The sequence below is a fragment of the Octopus sinensis genome, linkage group LG1, assembly GCF_006345805.1.
Source record: "Octopus sinensis linkage group LG1, ASM634580v1, whole genome shotgun sequence".
NCBI lineage: Eukaryota > Metazoa > Mollusca > Cephalopoda > Octopoda > Octopodidae > Octopus > Octopus sinensis.
This window is the reverse complement of record NC_042997.1, coordinates 130,348,205-130,367,213: the sequence shown is the minus strand read 5'-3', so window position 1 is coordinate 130,367,213 and position 19,009 is coordinate 130,348,205. Positions and strand designations below refer to the sequence as shown.

The 19,009-nt window shown below is 35.9% G+C and overlaps 2 protein-coding genes across 4 annotated transcripts in view; both read right to left on the bottom strand.

Annotated features, from left to right (window-relative positions):
- The window catches only part of LOC115214963 (sushi, von Willebrand factor type A, EGF and pentraxin domain-containing protein 1), a 226,501-nt gene extending 226,483 nt beyond the window's left edge, over positions 1–18 (bottom strand). The window contains exon 1 of one of the 3 annotated variants that reach the window (XR_003881945.2): positions 1–18. This exon is cut by the window's left edge and continues 354 nt beyond it. The gene's annotated coding sequence lies outside the window, so the exon portion shown is untranslated. The other 2 variants (XM_036504662.1, XM_029784063.2) reach the window with 2 other exon arrangements.
- A 13,977-nt stretch (positions 19–13,995) lies between these two features.
- The window catches only part of LOC115215038 (E3 ubiquitin-protein ligase RNF31), a 69,079-nt gene continuing 64,065 nt past the window's right edge, over positions 13,996–19,009 (bottom strand). The window contains exons 21-22 of the mRNA XM_029784175.2: positions 16,124–16,289; positions 13,996–14,492 (exon numbers count right to left, since the gene is read on the bottom strand). Of these exons, the coding sequence (XP_029640035.1) occupies positions 14,460–14,492; positions 16,124–16,289 (199 nt within the window). The 3' untranslated portion in view covers positions 13,996–14,459. The remainder of the gene's footprint in view (positions 14,493–16,123; positions 16,290–19,009) is intronic.

Sequence of the window (19,009 nt, the reverse complement as noted above, 5' to 3'; positions counted from 1 at the left end):
GATGTAACTGCCATGAATGTGGATGTGTGTGTGGGGCAGAGGGGGAGGGTAACTAGCTTCAGTGTGAGTCTGTGTGTGTGTGTATGTGTGTGTGTGAGATCACTCCAGTCACTTTCTACTACAGTAAAATGAAACGTGAACAGAATGTCTGGTGTGAAAGACCAAGGGCTAAACAACAGCACTGCCACCACCACCAACACCATCATCACCCATCATCATCATCACCACCTGAGACAATCCTTTATTCTTCCCCTTTTCTCTCTTCTCCCTTTCTCTCTTACCCACACTCTCTCTCTCTCTCTTTCTCTTTTTCTCCCTTTTCCAATTTCTAAACCCCTATCCATTTTAGTCCCTTTCCTCTTTTAGTTCCTCTACCTTCCTCAATGACTTTCTTTGTTTATTTTTACTTTTCTTTTTCCTCTTTAATTCATCCTATTGCCCCCACTGACTTTCACTCCTTCCTCTGCTCTGAATGGGAAAGAAAGAGAGAGAGAGAAAAGGAGGGAGTTTCTCGGCAGCTCCCTCCTTATCTTTCTCTCTCTTTCCCTTTTAATCTATGTCAGTCCTTCTCCCACTTTTCTTCCACTCTCTTTTTTTCCCTCTCTCTCTCTCTCTCTCTCTCTCTTTCTCTCTCTCTTTATCTCTCTTCATCTCATTTTCCATCATCACAAATACATTTGTGTTGCACAAAGTCAACAAGAGAACTGTTAAACAATCTTCTAAACTACAAGAAATAGCAGTCAACTCTCCTTCAAATCAACATTGTTGAAGTCTGTATTGTGTTTACAGGACTATTAAGGTCACTCACTGCTTATTGAAGTTTTCTGAGCATTTAACTCTTTCAATACCAACCTGTCTGAAACCGCCTCTGGCTCTGTAGTACAAATGTCTTGTTTTCATTAGTTTTGAATTAAAATCTTCCACCAAACCTTAGTCGCAATTCATTCTCCTAACACTGGCTTAATGATAACTAAGTTATTTTACTAAATTCTTTGTTATATTTAAAATTAATTTAAAGAAACATAGTTCTGGGTTCAGTCACGGTTCTGGGTTCAGTCCCACTGCGTGGCACCTTGAGCAAGTGTCTTCTACTATAGCCTCGGGCCGACCAAAGCCTTGTGAGTGGATTTGGTAGACGGAAACTGAAAGAAGCCCGTCATATATATATATATATATATATATATATATATATGGCTGCTATTTCTAAAAGTTCGGTGTGTGGTAAAGTAAATTATTATACTGAACCCTAATTATATAATGTAATGTTTTAAATATACCGTAAATGGTCTTTTTACATACTGAACACTACTTGGTAAAATTGATAATTAATAATTAATTAATTTTACCCTTTTATTATTGACTATATATATATATATATGTATGTGTGTGTATGTTTGTGTGTCTGTGTTTGTCCCCTAACATCGCTTGACAACCGATGCTGGTGTGTTTACGTCCCCGTAACTTAGTGGTTCGGCAAAAGTGACCGATAGAATAAGTACTAGACTTACAAAGAATAAGTCCTGGGGTCGATTTCTTCGACTAAAGGTGGTGCTCCAGCATGGCCACAGTCAAATGACTGAAACAAGTAAAAGAGTAAAAGAGTAAACATAGAGCATCTCAAAGTAAATACGGTAACGAAAGGGTTGCAACTGAATTTTCAAGACTAGTTCAACCATTAAACAGGATGCTAGTCCGTGGCAAGTTTAAAGCCCAACCATGATGCAACCGGGACTCATTTTCATTTCAGTAAACTCAAACAACATGAAATGAAGTGCCTCCCTCGAGAGCACACTGCACTACTCAATTCAGGAGCTGAACCTGCAACTTAATGATCATTATAACACAAAAGCCAATCAAGCCACATGCAGATATCCTATAGTCAGATGCCCTTCCTGTCACCAACCCCAATTGCTTGCAAGCAAGGTAAAATTTCCCCATAACAAGATGTTTTACATAGAAGACTGGAAATGAACAACATCAATTGTATGATGGTGAAACCCATTTATGACCATCACTTGAAATCAAGACAATCACACACACACACACACACGCGCACACACGCACACGCACACACAAGCACGCATGATAGTCATCTTTCAGTTTCTCTCTACCATTTGCACTCACAAGGCTTTAGTTGCTTTGGGGCTATACTAGAAGGCACTTACAAGGTGCCACACAATGGGACTGAACCCAAGTTAACATGGTTTTATATATATCATCATCATCCTCATTTAATGTCCATTATCTATGTTGTCTTGGGTTAGCTGGTTTGACCAGGGCTGGCAAGCTGGGAGGCTACGCCAGACTCCAGTCTGGTTTCGCATGGTTTCTGTGGCTGGATGTCCTTCCTAATGCCAACCACTCCAAGGGTGTAATAGGTGCTTTTACATGCCACTGGCATGGGTGCTATTTTGTGGCATCAGTATCTACCACAACTGAAATTTTACTTGGCTTGATGGGTCTCTCAAGCATGACCTAATGCCAACGGTCTCAATCATTGCCTCTGTGAGACCCAACATTCAAACGGAACTTTTTACATGCCAACAGCATCAGCCAATTTGCCTCGGGGAGGCCCAATGCTCAAAAGGTTCTTTTTATGTGCTTTTTACGATTACAATTTCACTTGCTTGAAGGGACTTCTCAAGCACAGCATATCGGTCACTTGCCATTGCTTCTGTGAGGCCCAAGGTTCAAAGATCATGCTTTGCCACCTCATCCCATGTCTTCTTTGGTCTACCGCTAACACAGGTTCCCTCCACAGTAAGAGAGCGGTTCTTCTTTACACAGCTGTCCTCATCTATACACATCACATGACCATACCAACACATCTGATGCCTCTTATGCCTAACTTTTCTTTCAAGATGCTTACACTCTGTCAAACATGCACACTGACATTGCACAACCAGCAAAGCATACGGGCTTCATTTCTTTCAAGACTATGCATGCCTTCGGCTGTCACAGGCCATGTTTCACTGCCATGTAGCATAGCTGTTCACACACAGGCATCAAACAAATCTGCCTTTCACTCTGAGAGAGAGGTCCTTTGTTGCCAGTAAAGGTAGGAGCTCTCTGAACTTTGCCAAGCCTAATCTTATTCTCACAGCAATGCCCTTGGAGCATCCACCTCTACGACTAACTTGGTCACCTAGATAACAGAACTACTACCTCTAGCAGTTGATGGAGTCTATTTTTTGTATATTTTTTTAATGTTTATAGCACCTGTGCATCTTCTTCACACAAATGCTATTTTCCTTGTTAATCTTCCTCTGATATTACAGCACCTCTTATGTTTCCATAGCTTACACCAGATACATCTTATGGAGTTTCTACTAATGCCTTTTCTACAAATCGAGCAGGACCATCTACCTGAAGGAATTTGTGTTTTGTCTGCTTTCCCACTGTATATATACAAGGTGTGGTGATTAAATTGTAGTCTAAAGTATACAAAAATGAAAATAACACTGACATTGCATTTTAACAGATATATTTACCAAAATTACATAAAAACATCATGAAATACTGAAGAGTAAAATAAAATTGCCATTGGCTTCAACCACAGCCTTCAGATGACTTCAGAATCTCCTGCAACTTTTCTGGACAGTCTCCTAATTTAAGTTGGTGAATGCTGCCATAATTCTTGCCTTCAGTTCATCTTTGGTGTTACAAGGAGTTTTGTTGGTCTCTCGCTCAACTGTTGCAGTCTGGGGAGTTAGATAGCTAGATGTTAGGAATGATGTGGTTGCAGAAATTGTCTGACAGCCATGACTAGGTTCTCTTGCTTGTGTGGCATGGTGCAAAGTCCTGTCACTAGACATAGGATCTTCCAGCAGCCACCCTCTTGACCCAGAACACCACTACCTCCTCCAGGCACTTGATGTAGGTCTCTGTGTTGAATCTGAGGCTGTGTGGGAAGATGAATGGAGACATAACGCTACCATCACTAGTGAGCACTCCAAACACCATGATGTTGGCTGGATGCTTGATTTTTATCACTCTCGGTACATGTTTTGGAGAAAGAGTAAGCCAATGGTTGTGTTCACCATCTGATCGTGGCAAAAATTTTTCTTGTCTGAGAAAAATCAAAGTAAGGGGATGCTTGAGTTTATTCAAAAGCTTCGTAGCATGGCCTTTCCTCTTGTCCTTGGTGGCTTGGGATAAAAATTGGCCCTTTCTCATTTTTTATGAGAAATACCAAATGTCTTCATGCAATACCTGCCTGATAAAAAACTCAGACACTCCCTGGAGAGGGTCCTGATTGACTTGGAGGGATTGTTATCAACCATGGTCTGGATCTCACCAACAAATTCAGGAATTCTTTCCTAATCAGAATGATCAGAATGAGTTTTCAGAGCTACTCTACCTTCGTAATCACCATTAGACTCATCCAACTCTTTCCAAATCCTCTGCACTGTCCTCAGAGGGACACCCAAACACTCTGAAATGTTCGTATTGGAGCTTCTGGGGTGAATGCCAAGCAGTACAGCATGTCGTTTCCAAATTTCTGGCAGAGTAACTTGTGTCCTCAGAGGGACACCCAAACACTTTGAAATGATGTATATATATTTATATATATATATATAATCATCATCATCATCGTTTAATGTTTGCTTTCCATGCTAGCATGGGTTGGACGATTTGACTGAGGACTGGCAAACCAGATGGCTGCACCAGGCTCCAATCTGATCTGGCAGAGTTTCTACAGCTGAATGCCCTTCCTAACGCCAACCACACCGAGTGTAGTGGATGCTTTTATGTGCCACCGGCACGAGGGCCAGTCAGGCAGTACTGGCAACGGCCACGCTCATATATATATAGGTGCAGGTGTGGCCGCTGAGTGTGTTTAAGTAGCAGATTTTATGTTGGAGGAAGTCTAACAGAATGAAAAGTCTCATTGAAGAGTGACAAGTTTTTCTAATGTTACGAAATAAAAATAAATTAACAGTAATAAATCACACCCAGAAAGATACAGCGGATAGTGTCATCCAAGATATACTGTATCTGAAAAGAATGAGAAAATGATTGCAGTAATAATGCTTTCATTCAAGGGTTTGCTTCATCAGGTCTGACCTGGGGTCATTCAAGCTACTCAGTACAGCAATTAAATTTCCCCTAATGAACTTCTTAGTCTGTTTTAAAACAATCGCTACAAAATATCACATAATGAAAGTAAACTAAGAGTCACAGAATGTCAGATAATAAACACTAAATGACCATATAGAACACTAAACAGACGTTAGATCAAATATAACATAGTAAACATATCATAGATTGTTTTGACCAGCTTTCCTTGAGCAAGATCCATGGCACAAAGGTAACTGATCAAATATTTCAGAGCAATCTCAATTATCAGCACTTATTTTTGGACCTATGAAAGCCAAGTGTAGTAATTAAACAAACTGAAGATTTATTGGTAAAAATGTAGATTGAAAAGATGAGAGATGTTTTTTCTTTTCCTTTTTCTTTTTTTTGTGGCAGGCATTGTGAAAAGTGTTGGAATGTAAATTATTTAAGATTTAACACAAAACTGTTGCTCTTCTGTTGTTACAGATGTCAAATATTAGAAAAATTGACTATCTCAGCTGTAAGAAAAAAATCCAAAAAATTATCATCGTGTACATGAAGGTATATATTTTTTTTTTTTTTTATACCAGAAACATAAAACAAAAGAAGGAAAATAGGGTTTAAAAAAAATAATTCCATACAAGAGAAAATAAGAAATTATCAAAGTAATTTTATTTCATTTGAAAAATTAATGAATGGCCTGTTCATTAGATAATGTAACAAACACATCACTGCATGTATATTATCACAAATGTATATTATCACAAGTTTTAGATTAAAAAAGATAAAAGATGTTAATACAAAAGAATAGCGATAGATTTTTATTGTGAATCATGAAAATAAAACTGAAAATAATTGTTCTGTTATTTCAAGCAATGGAAATGAATTGGTTTTGCAATAATTCTAGGAATTTGTACAATATTTGAACCATTGCTAAATAAATATAAATTATCGATGGATTTGTTGGTTGTTTATGGAAAATTTCCATGCAGATGAGATGAAATAGTGAAGAAATAACTTGAATTATTTCACAGAAGTTGACAACAGAAAGTAACAAAACTTTTAATTTATATTCTTTTTATTTACATTCGTCCTACTTTTAAACAAAAAAATATTTAAACAATAAATTTCTTCAAAAGTTTTATTTAAAACATAGGAATGGTACTCAGAAATAACTTTTGAGCTCTTTTTTAATTACTTAATTACCTGATCTCTAATGAAGCACCTCATTCTTCTTAAGGGACCATTATCATAGATCTGTAATTATTATCAATTTACATTTGTTTTTCTATACTTGTGTAGGTTGGACAGGTTTGCTCCAGCACAGTCTCACCATTTGTCATAGTCTGTCATCATTTCATACATACAACATCAGAGAAAAAAATGCCAATCTTTGTTGTATGTGTGTGATATTTTCAGCATGGTTCTTTTTGCAACAGGATACCCTTCCTATTACATGAACTATTGTTACTTATTAATCCATCAACTACTTCTGATTAATTACTACAGTAACATCTACTTAAAACTATCCTCACAAACAACTATACATATCATAACAAATACAATTAACACTCTTCATAAACAACCTGGAAAAATACAAAAGTGAGCAAATGGATTGCATATTTTCTCAGACTTGTTCTGAACCTATACGGAAATCAATAATGATTAAACTATCCCTAAGGGAGAAGAGAAAATGTTTCAGGGTGAAACTATAGGTTGGATTCAGGAATTCTCAGACTGACAGAGAAAAATAAGTCTTGTCAAAAGGTAAAAACACTTCAGCACTCTTCTTTAACCCTTTCGTTACTGTATTTATTTTGGGATGCTCTGTGTTTGTTTCAATTACTTTAAATATAACAAAGAATTTAGTAAAATAACCATTCCTATGTTTTAACATCAAGTGTTAGGAATGTAAATTGTGACTAAGGTTTAGTGGAAGATTTTAATTCAAAACTTACGAAAACAAGACATTTGTACTCAGAGCCAGAGCCAGTTTCAGTTGGGTTGGTAACGAAAGGGTTAAAAAAAAAAAACCATTGAAACAAGTTTCACCATTAGCAAGAAAAATTTTTTTTTCTTTTTTTTTTAAGAAATCAACATCACAATTACCAACATGGACACTGCAGCAGAAATTTTCAGTAGAAACATTACAAACTCAACTACGAAAATAAATTTCATAAGGTAACATAAATGAATACAGTTATACTCCAGAAATGACCAACCTCAAATCTGACACCAAAAAATAAACCAAACACATCCAAAAATAAAACTCAATGACAAGCAACACAGGAAATAAAAAAAATAACTATAGAAAAGCGAAAACTAGTAAATGTTTATATCCAACATAAACAATGAAACAAACATTAGAACACTATGGAGCAATTAGCAGCAGTATCAATAACAGCCATATTATAACGACCAGAAATAACATACACTCCAACATCAAGCAAAAGCTCTTAACTGACATTTCTCCAAAATCAGCCACCAAAAATCCACACAAACAAAACAGGAATACAATGCAATAATTATACACCTTACATCTTAATCATGATTTTTATCTTGTCCTTCCATAAGAAACTGAAAAAGTAACAGGAAAACCTAAAAATGTAAAACTCTCAGAACCACACAAAATTACAATTTACACCTAAAATAGCTGGAGCTGAAAAGAATCACTGCATGCCAAAATCTACATTTGGTTCTATATTTTCCAAGAATATGGAAGCTAACAAAATCATTTTTTTCCCTCCTAAAGCCCAACAAAGCACCAAGTAAAATAATCTCATGTTTACCTGTCACCCTCAGTTAATCTAATGGTTAGCATATTGCACTCAGGATTTCAAGATAATGGTTTTGATTCCTGCACCAGGAATTTCGTAGTGTTCTTGTGCAAAACACCCCATTTCACAATGCTTCAGTCCACTTGACTCTAAATGATTAAGCTTGCAACAGACTGACCATCCCTTTCAGGAAGAAATTTATGAGCTCAGTCACTTATATGGCATGGAAACTGAGTAACTGATTCTATGAGCCCCAGTCATCCTAAATAATATAAGCATAACTCACACAAAAGACAAAGATGTTAGATATTACAAACAAACCATCACAACATAGATACAATAAAGAAAAGAAAATCAGAACAAACACAGGAACTATATTTTGCCAACAGAAAATCAGAACAAACACAGGAACTATATTTTGCCAACAGAAAAAAAAAACAACTGGTGTATAAACACTATATTAGATCCATCAGAGATTATGCCAACCTACGAACCTTATCACTATCATCTTATTAAATCATCATTTAACATTCACTTTTTCTATGCTTGCATGGGTCAGACAGTATTTGTTGAGAGATTTTCTACAGCTGGGTGCTCCTCTTGCTATCAACCTTCACCTGTTTCCAAGCAAAGTAATATTCCCTCACAGCTAGACATGTTTTTCATGGAAGACTAGAAACAAACAACCTTGCTTGATGCTCATTTACAACCACCAAGTGATGTCTAGACAAGGGTATACACACACACACACACATACATATATACAACAGGTTTCTTTCAGTTTTTGCTTATGAAATCCACTCACAAGGTTTTGGACAACATGGAGCTATGGTAGAAGACCCTTGCCCAGGTGCTGAGCAGTAGGACTGACCCCAAGACCACATAATTGGGAAACAAGCTTCTTAACCCTTTCATTACTGTATTTATTTTGAGATGCTCTGTGTTTCTTTCAATTACTTTAAATATAACAAAGAATTTAGTAAAATAACTTAGTTATCATTCAGCTAGTGTTAGGAACATGAATTGTAACTAATTGTAAATTGGTGGAAGATTTTAATTCAGAACTTATGAAAACAAGACATTTGTACTCAGAGCCAGAGCCAGTTTCAGCCGGGTTGGTAATGAAAGGGTTAAAGACACAGTCATGTTTTCACAATAAAGTACAATAAACTACAAAGTACATGAGCAGAACACTACTCATCATCACAACTTATATATGGACTGCATACACAAAGAGACAAAAATACTAAAAATGAAAGACAACTCGAACATGTGAGAGGGCACAGTTTGTTTCCACAGCAATCTTTAACCTTCAAAGTTACTGCCACTACAAGGTAAATCACATCCAAACACAGAGGTGCAAAAGAGCATTCAAACAAATCTCTCCTACTCAATCTAGCTTTAATAGTCTTGAACAAAGGGCTAGGATGCACACTGCTAACAATGCAAATGAACTTAACAATTGTGCTCTTAGTGAATCCATGTTCAGATGTAATGCCAAAATGTCAACAATCAAAATACCGACAAGACAAAACTCCAGTCAAATTGTTGATATTCAAAATACCAAGATTTTATTTAGAAAAACTAATTTTTAAAAAAATAATTCATTTTAAAACTGAAATTGGCAACTTTCTTCCACTATTACATGGAAGGAAGTTGCCCGAAATTTGTATTTAATCAAAAAAAATTAATAATTTAATAATACAAAATTTACAAAACTTAATAATATATTAAAAAGCTGAAAGTTGTCGAAAACAACTAGTCTTAAAATTAAAATAACTAAACTATAAAGTCTGAGCCAATGACATTTAGGAAAATATGCTGTTGGTTGAGAGTAACTTTTTAGTATAATCATTAACACTGGTACATTTTTTACTTGTTCGCATCAGATTAACCCCAAGAGATATTTATTTGAAAATTCAGTGTTAGTTTGCTCTAGCTGGATTTTCTTAATGTATTTAAGACTCGGTTGAGAGAATTATCAAAACTCTTGAAAGATTGATACCAACCCTCCAGAGAATTGGTTGTTCTGAGTAAATTTAATGCAAGTTAGTTGTAAACATACGGTAGTTTAGTTTCAAAGACTGGGCACTTTGAAAATATTCCCAAGACTTGCATAGTTTGTATGTTTCTTGTAGGAATCCACAAGTTCATTATACACACAGCATACAGGGAGCAACAAGTGCTAGAAACTCACAGCTGCTTGATAAAGAAAGCATGTACTGGATTGAAATTCCAACATGTTAACTCCAAATACTGGATTTTATGCCATAAACACTTGGTTAACTCAAAACAATTGCCTTCTCTCTCTATATCCACCTTTTGACATACCTTTTCCATTTCCTTTATTTTCCCAATTCCACATTTTGGCATCCCAACTGATTCACTAATGTAATCTTTCACTCTAGAGAAGAACAAGAGTCGAAAATGTTAGATCCTTCTTCTTCTTCACAACATACATTTCTGTTCTCAAAATTGAGAACAGGATTTCCCACAAATCATATTGTCACTTGCATTGCAGCTTCATTCAACAACTATTTCTAGGAAAGCTATCAAAATAACAATAGACAATGGTGCAAGTATATTTTTGACAGATTTCTTTTTTTTTAATGCATGGCTATAAAGATAAAAATGCTGTCACAATATCAAAAGAAACTATGAAGAAACATCGAAATTAAAAAAAAGAAATACAGAAAATTTGCTCCAATTATAAGCAAGAATGACTTTCACATCTTGTAGAAAACAAATTACTATCTTTGCACTAAAAACAGAAAGTAACAATAGCAGATGTTTGCATGAACCAAGATGCAGGTGATGTTATCTGTACCATTTGTACCAAAGCAAAAATTTGAGGAAAATTTACTACAGAAAAATTGGAGTTAAATTTGAAAATGACATCTTAATAATGCAATTGTTTGGATGCCCTAACTAAATTAGGAAACGTAAAGAAAGGTAATATTTTGGGAATGCTAACAAGAAACACCATAATCAAAAAATTTAGAGTAAACCAGGAGGCCAGTCTTGAAAAGGTTTACTGCTAATATGGTTAAAGATTTAGTAGATAATGTTATTCCACCAGTTAAAATTTACACTTCAATACATTCTATTCAACACATTAATTCACACTAGCCAAATATGTAAACATTCCTGAAGGTTGGTAGGACAAAGAATATGCTCTTGAATTTGTCAAATGCATCAATGTTATTTTTCAAAGATAGAAAATAGATGAGTTGAAGAAATCCGCTTTCTATACAAGTTTTTGTTGACAAAAGTACTGATAGCACCATCCAAAGAATGTTATTATTGTATGTTAAATGCTGTTTACAAAATGAAATTTTTTTATATGACTATGTTTGCTGGTATATTGAAGCTAACAGTGTCAGCATCATGGTATCAATAAAGAATCTTTACATTCACGGCAATCTTGACCTTCAAAGGATGGTGATGTTTAAATCAGATGGAGTGCAAATTATGCAAAGAAAAAAATAATGGGATCACAGCTGTTCTAAAATGATAAAGGAAAGCATCTATCATAACAACAGTGTTGTTATTTACAGTTAAAACTTGGGGTTGGATGATGCAAGGAAGAAACTACTACGAATGTGTTGCCAAAGTATATACAATAGATCATCAATTGTAAAAGGAAAACTCGCAGAATTAACTAGCACTGTAATGCATTATCATTTAGACCTCTAAATGAAGTAGGAAGGCTTTCAAGGCATTCTTGCTGTAGCTGCTCTAGTGAAAAAATTACAATGAATTAGTATTACAATGAAGAGCAAATGAATCTCAAGATTCTGACATAGCAAAGAATTGCAATAAGTATTCTTGATAAAGTTTTTTTATGATTTGATAAGATTCTGCAAATACCTACAGAAATCTTGTTTGAACATAGTAAAAACACAGTAGAATGCCAAAAATGGTAAGAATGAATAAATCATGATTGCAATATCTTTATGATACTGTTCACTGGACTGAAAAAGTAAAAGAGCTTCTCGGCTCTCATTCAGATGTAAATTTCTAAATTGCATTCATTGAAATATGAATATGTGATGCTTTCATTTAGATGAGAGCTTTCTAGATAAGTTAAAAGAATGGGAGTTTTTAGATTTAATACAAATGCAAAATATTTTGAATTTGTAGTAGAGAGTGAGAAAAACATTGCAAAACTAGTCTGCTACTTTAAAAACAGAAAATATGGCTGCAAAAGTAATCCAACAGTATTTGGATTTAAAATTAATCGTATCTGAGAAAGTTAAAAATGGTTTGATTAATTCATTGACTGTTATATACTATTTATTTGCTTAGAAATGTTGATTTTGAAGACCTTAACTGTTGTTGGCAGTCATGGGACACTTCAAGTCTCTAGACCTGATTCTGAATTCACTCGTATGATTTCAATTAAAATCAGCTAATCAAGGTGTCCCTCTTAAAATGATCTGATACATATTAAGAATTACCTTTCATCTGGATGTGAATTAAGTTTAGTTAAATGGTACAGCTACTGGATTACCAGTAGAGACTTATAGAAGAAAATTTGATGCCAAAACTGATTTTCTGTTGTGAAATCTAAACACAAAACCTATAATTCATTAATATTAATTCCTTAGCACTCAGATTTCTCTGTTAAATCTAATGTTTATTTATTCATGTCCATTTGAATTAATTGTGCATTATCTAATATCTTTGAAATTCTGATTGATTGTTTATTTATTAGTATGACAATGTAGAATAGCTGCGAGTGGTCAGATCTGGTCAATTTGAATATTCGGACCAGATATGGCTGGTTTAAATGCTAATGGGTTAAATATTCTGTTCACTTCATTGATTGACTAACACAGTATTCTTGCTTTTAGTGCTAGTTGTTTGGTGCAGTTTTCAAGATTTGTAATTATATAAAGTATATTTGCTATAAATATATTTATTGATCATCTGGACACTTTAGAAACATACTGTGTAAGCTTACACCAATTAAAATTCTATCAGACTGTATTATCTAGAACAGTATGCTAGTTAATTATACAATATTTGTAGGCATTGGTTTTAAAAAAATTTTACCACTTATTAAAAGAAGTTAATTAAAAAGAAAATGTTGAAAGATTTATGTTTGCAATTTATTATAAACTTTTAATGAAAAAACGCAAAACAAAAGCATATTTTATTATGAACAAAAACTAGATAAGTTGTAAGAAAATCTGAATGCTACGTTGTTCCAAGTATTAGCAATTCCACTTGGCGGTTGAGAAAAATTACAATGAATGATATTTGTCAAAATTACGGCCGTCAGCATTTGTTTGAATACCAACAGAGTCCACATTGTCTCATATCTACTGTGACCACCACAAGAATCTGCAGGTATACTGAAATAGGCTGGTAAGTGGGGAAAGTGCAACACATCTAGAGCGTCACATTGCACTATGTCTTCAGCTCGGGTTAAATTTTGTATAACTGGGAAACCAGTTCTGTGGATTGCACTTAATCCTTCAACCAGCTACCACAGATATCACACAGCTTATGTACTGAGACATCCCAGTTCGATATTTTCATTAGTTTTACTTTATTGATATTGATTGGTGTTTATGTTTGATATTGCCAATGGTGCTTTCAGTTCTCTTACTATACAAGTCAAAAATAAAGCTAACATTAAGCTAAATAAGCAGAGGAGCTCTCAAAATTTTGGTATCACCACTAACAAGTGCAGTGTATATAATGCATGTAAACACAAAATACACACAATGCCACCTGTGGTAAGGCAGTGAGCTAAACTGCCAGCCATGGAGATTTCAAGTACCCTCTAGTAATTTTTCAGATTAAAGGTACTAGACTATTATAGACAAAAAATTGCATATATATTATATATACACACACAGATATAAATACATCCACTCATATACACACAGATATAAATACATCCACTCATATACACACACACAAATATATACATCCACTCATATACACACACACAAATGTACATGCACACGCACATACATATACACACACACAAATATACACACACATACATGTACATGCACACACACATACATATACACACACATACGCATGCACACATAAACACACATGCACACATGTATACACACATGCACACATACATATACACATGCACATACACGCATGCACACACATACACGCATGCACACATATACACAAACACACACACACAGATAAATACATACACACGTATGTGTGTCTTTTACCATAGCTTTCAGTTTAATGAGTGAAATTTAGCAGACAGAAACTAATTAAATTCCACTCACAAGGTTGAAAGGCAGGACAGAAGACACATGGTCAAAGTGCCATATGGTGAGATTGAACTCAGGACCAATGGCTGCAAAGTGGTCTACATTATCATTCAACCATGCTTTCTCTCTACATGACTAATCTATAGACTTCAATCCAATCTGTACACTATACATTCCCTTGTCCATTTTTAACTTCAGAAAGCTTAAAAACTTATGCAATTCTTGTAATTAAATGCTGCTCTGCCAAGAGTACCATTTCCTACGACTCAGAATGTTAACAAATCAAAAAAAAAAAGATTAAATTAAATAAATTAACAAAATATATCTCAGGTTAACAAAAATAAAATTATCAGTCAGGCTTTCATTTCAAAATTGGTTCAACTTGCTGCAGCAACTGAAAATAGAAATAAATATTCATTGTTATATATAATGCATATAAAATAAATATATATATAATATATGTATATAAATTAGAGAAAAACCACCATGAAGCAATTCAACAATGAATTTCTAGGTCATTCATGACTGAAGGGGTCTTTATCCTTATCATATATATATATATATATATACACACACACACACACATTTTTATATCCACTTCTCCACACTAGCATTACAAGAAGTAATTCTGCAATATTGATATTATCATTTGACCATCTTCCACCCAGAAATAACTGCTTAACTGTGTGGTTTGATTAGCACCTATTGTAACTTTACAATAATCCTTTCTACTAAGAGCACAAAGGATAGCCAATTACATTAACTTGACTGGTACTTATTTTATTGACCCCGAAAGGATGAGAGGTAAAGTTAACCATGGCAGAATTTGAACTCAGAATGTGAAGACAGACGAAATATTGCTAAGCATTTCACCCAGTATGCTAACATTTCTGCCAGTTCACCACCCTGGCTGCCTTTATAATAATGGTTGCAGCTAAGTTTGGATTAATCACAATGCATTTAGTGGGGTGATAGACAATCAGAACTTCAGCTGGGATAAATACACAGTAGTAGTTAATCATAGGTTACCCCTATTATCTATGTAACCTAATTAGTGACAAAGTGGCTGCCATGATAGCATAGTAACTACAGAAAGAACTGAAAGAAATTAAGAAAAACTAATATACCAATAATATTTGTAACAGTTTGGACAGGATTTCATGATTAATTTTTGACTTAATAAAAAGGTAAAAAAAGACTTTTGTTCTGAAGAAACTAATGAAAACTAAAGAGTAGCATCATCATCATCATTGTTTAATGTCTGCCTTCCATGCTGGCATGGGTTGGACAGTTTGACAGGAGCTGACACCAACCACCAAGCAGAGTCAACTGAGTGCTTTTTACATGGCACAAGCACAGGCAAGTTTAGTTTTGGCATAGTTTTTACAGCTGGATCCCCTTCCAAAAAACCAAGCACTTTACAGTGTAGATTCGATGCTTTTTAAGTGGCATAAGCACTGGTAGAGTCACCAAGTAAACCAAGTAACTTGCATTGTGAGTGGAGGAAGCATTGGAAGAGGGGATCTTGTATCAGATGATGATGAAAGGTTATAGTGAGACAGAGAGACAGAAGTTGAGGAAGTATATGGTTACCCAGCCAGAGTGAGAGAGTGATCAAATGTTGAACATAAAGACAGCTGAATCCATTGAGAAAATGAAGAGCCATGATTTATTTAAACAAAGACAAGTGAACGAGCAGAATTGTTAGAGCATCAAGGAAAAATGCTTAGTAGCATTTCTCATGGTTCTTTATATTCCATGTTCAAATGCCACTGAAATTGACTTTGCCTTTCATTCTTTTAAGGTCAATAAAATAAGCACCAAACCCATGCCAGCACGGAAAACGGGCATTAATCGATGATGATGAGTACTAGGATCAATGTAATCGGTTTCCCCTTCCCATCAAAATTGCTGGCCTTGTGCCAAAATTAGAAAGGCTTATTTCTCTAAATTTTCCTTTTGCACATCATCTAAAAGAAAAAGTAAAAGTGAGTAAAGCAGTCGAGAGAGAAAAATGGCAGTTACCTTTTTGAGAGAGTTGATATATTCACTTTCTGACTGATTGCCTTGGTCTGGGGCAGTTTTGTCATAGCGAGAAAGAACTTGTATAATTTTCTGTTTCGTGAACAACTCAATGGGGTCGACTTTGTTTTCATTGATCAATGTTATTAAATATTCCTTGTAATGATCCCTACAACACATAAGTTACTTGATAAAGTACATAGAGACATTTAAACATAACATGTAAATAACATTTACAGCATCCAAAAATGTTCATATTCCATATATATAGGTGGATTCAACTGCTGGCATGAAACATGAATACTAAATAATGATGATATTATATATATAAAAGTAATGTTTATCACCACTTAAACATGTTCTTTAAGGACAGACAATACTGTTATTTTAACCTCAAGAGGAAACTTCCTTCAGCTGGCTATTCAGTGCACTTTGCACTTGATATATATATTGCAAGTGGGGAGAGAACTCCCTACTCTCCTAGCTCAGAGACCACCATATCACATGATTTCAATCTTATTAGACCATCTTCAGTGATGGATACTCGTCTGCTAGACATAGCAGTAGTCTAACCCAGCTTACAATATATATAGAAAAAACAGTGTCAGACAGTCACTAGTTTTGCAACTAGCAAACTAGTTCGTTAATATATATATATATATACTCAAAATAAGCAACAAGGATATCATTGCTTATTTTGATTATAATCACCCCATTTAATTTATATGGATAATACCATACCAAATTCTGGTGCCTTTAACTTAAGTACCATATTCATCTGAATCTAGATTTTTGTTGAACTTATATATATATAAATGCCAAAACGTTCCCAGGCGAAGAATGTACCCCACAACATAGACTGGTAGTTAGTGACTTTAGGATCAGGACTAAGAGAACGACCAGAAGATGACCAACATGGAGAAGAAGGATCTGGAAGCTTAAAGATCCTGTGAATGGACAAAGATTTAGGGACATATTACTTGAAGCCTTTGACGAAGTAGAAGGGGATAGAGCTTCAAATGGGGTAGAAGACAACTGGACGTTTCTAAGGGACAACCTGCTGAGAGCCACTGACCAGATCTGTGGATGGTGCAAAACCCCTCTCGACCCAAAATAATGTGGTGGTGGAACAATGTTGTAGACAGGGCTATTAGACAAAAGAGACAGGCTTGGAAGGACTGGAAGAATGGTGGTAGCAGGGAATTGTATCAGACTGCCAAAAGAGAAGCTAGGAGACAGGTCTATTTAGCCAGAGGGGAAGCAGATAAGAAAAAATTTGCCAATGTTCTGCGCCGTGAGGACCAAAGACTTGAGGTATTTCGTGTTGCAAGACAGTGTGTGAGAGAGAATCGTGATGTGGTAGGAGAGAAATGTGTTCACATGGATGATGGTTCACTTGCGCTAAATGAGGATGCAAAGAGAGAGGTTTGGAGACGCCACAATAAAAGGTTGCTGAATAAAGAAAATGAATGGGATAAAGAGAGTCTGCCGAATGTCGACCCAACAGAGGGACCAGCTATCCGAGTTGACAGTTCCTTGGTAGTTAAGGCAATTAGAAGCATGAAGACAGGGAAAGCCCCAGGCCCATCAGAAATCACTGCAGAGATGCTCAAAATATCTGGTAGTGTCAGCTATAGCCTAGTCACCCATATAGTTAATCAGGTGATACACGAAGGAGTCATACCCAATGACTGGTGTAGCAGCATAATAGTCAACTGCTACAAAGGTAAAGGTGACGCCCTAGATACAAATAATTACAGAGGTATCAAGTTGTTGGATCAGGTAATGAAGGTTACGGAGAGGGTCATAGCCCAACTAATTAGAGAGAGAGTTAGTTTAGATGAGATGTAGTTTGGGTTCATGCCAGGGAAAAGTACCACTGATGCTATATTCCTGGTAAGGCAGCTGCAGGAGAAATACCTAGCCAAAGATAAGCCCCTGTACCTGGCTTTCGTTGATATGGAGAAAGCCTTCGACAGCGTCCCCTGATCCCTTATTTGGTGGTCAATGAGGAAACTAGGGATAGATGAATGGTTAGTGAGAGCTGTGCGAGCCATGTACAGGGACACCGCTAGTAAGGTGAGGGTTGGCAACGAGTACAGTGAAGAATTCCGGGTAGAGGTTGGGGTCCACCAAGGCTCAGTCCTCAGCCCCCTCCTATTTATCATAGTCCTCCAAGCAATAACAGAAGAATTCAAGACAGGATGCCCCTGGGAGCTCTTCTATGCTGATGACTTTGCTCTAATTGCTGAGTCACTATCAGAACTGGAGGAGAAGTTTCAGGTGTGGAAGCAAGGATTAGAATCAAAGGGCCTTAGGGTCAATCTGGCTAAAACCAAAGTCCTAATAAGTAGAAAGGTAGACAAATCACAAATGCCTTCAGGTAGATGGCCCTGCTCGATCTGCAGAAAAGGCGTAGGCAGAAACTCTATAAGATGCACCAAGTGTAAGCTATGGACACATAAGAGGTGCAGCAATGTCAAAGGAAGGCTAACTAGGAAGATAGTTTTTGTATGTGGCAGATGCTCAGGAGCAATAAACACTGAAAATGCTCTGAGACCAACTTCTGCCACATTCCAGGGAGAAAAAAAAGAAATAGTTGATAGCTTCCGTTACCTAGGTGACCAAGTCAGTAGCAGGAGCGGGTGTGCTGAAAGTGTAACTGCTAGAGTAAGAATAGCTTGGGCAAAATTCAGAGAGCTCTTACCTCTGCTGGTGACAAAAGGCCTCTCACTCAGAGTAAAAGGCAGACTGTATGACGCATGTGTACGAACAGCCATGCTACATGGCAGTGAAACATGGGCTGTGACTGCTGAGGATATGCATAAGCTCGCAAGAAATGAAGCCAGTATGCTCCGATGGATGTGTAATGTCAGTGTTCATACTCGA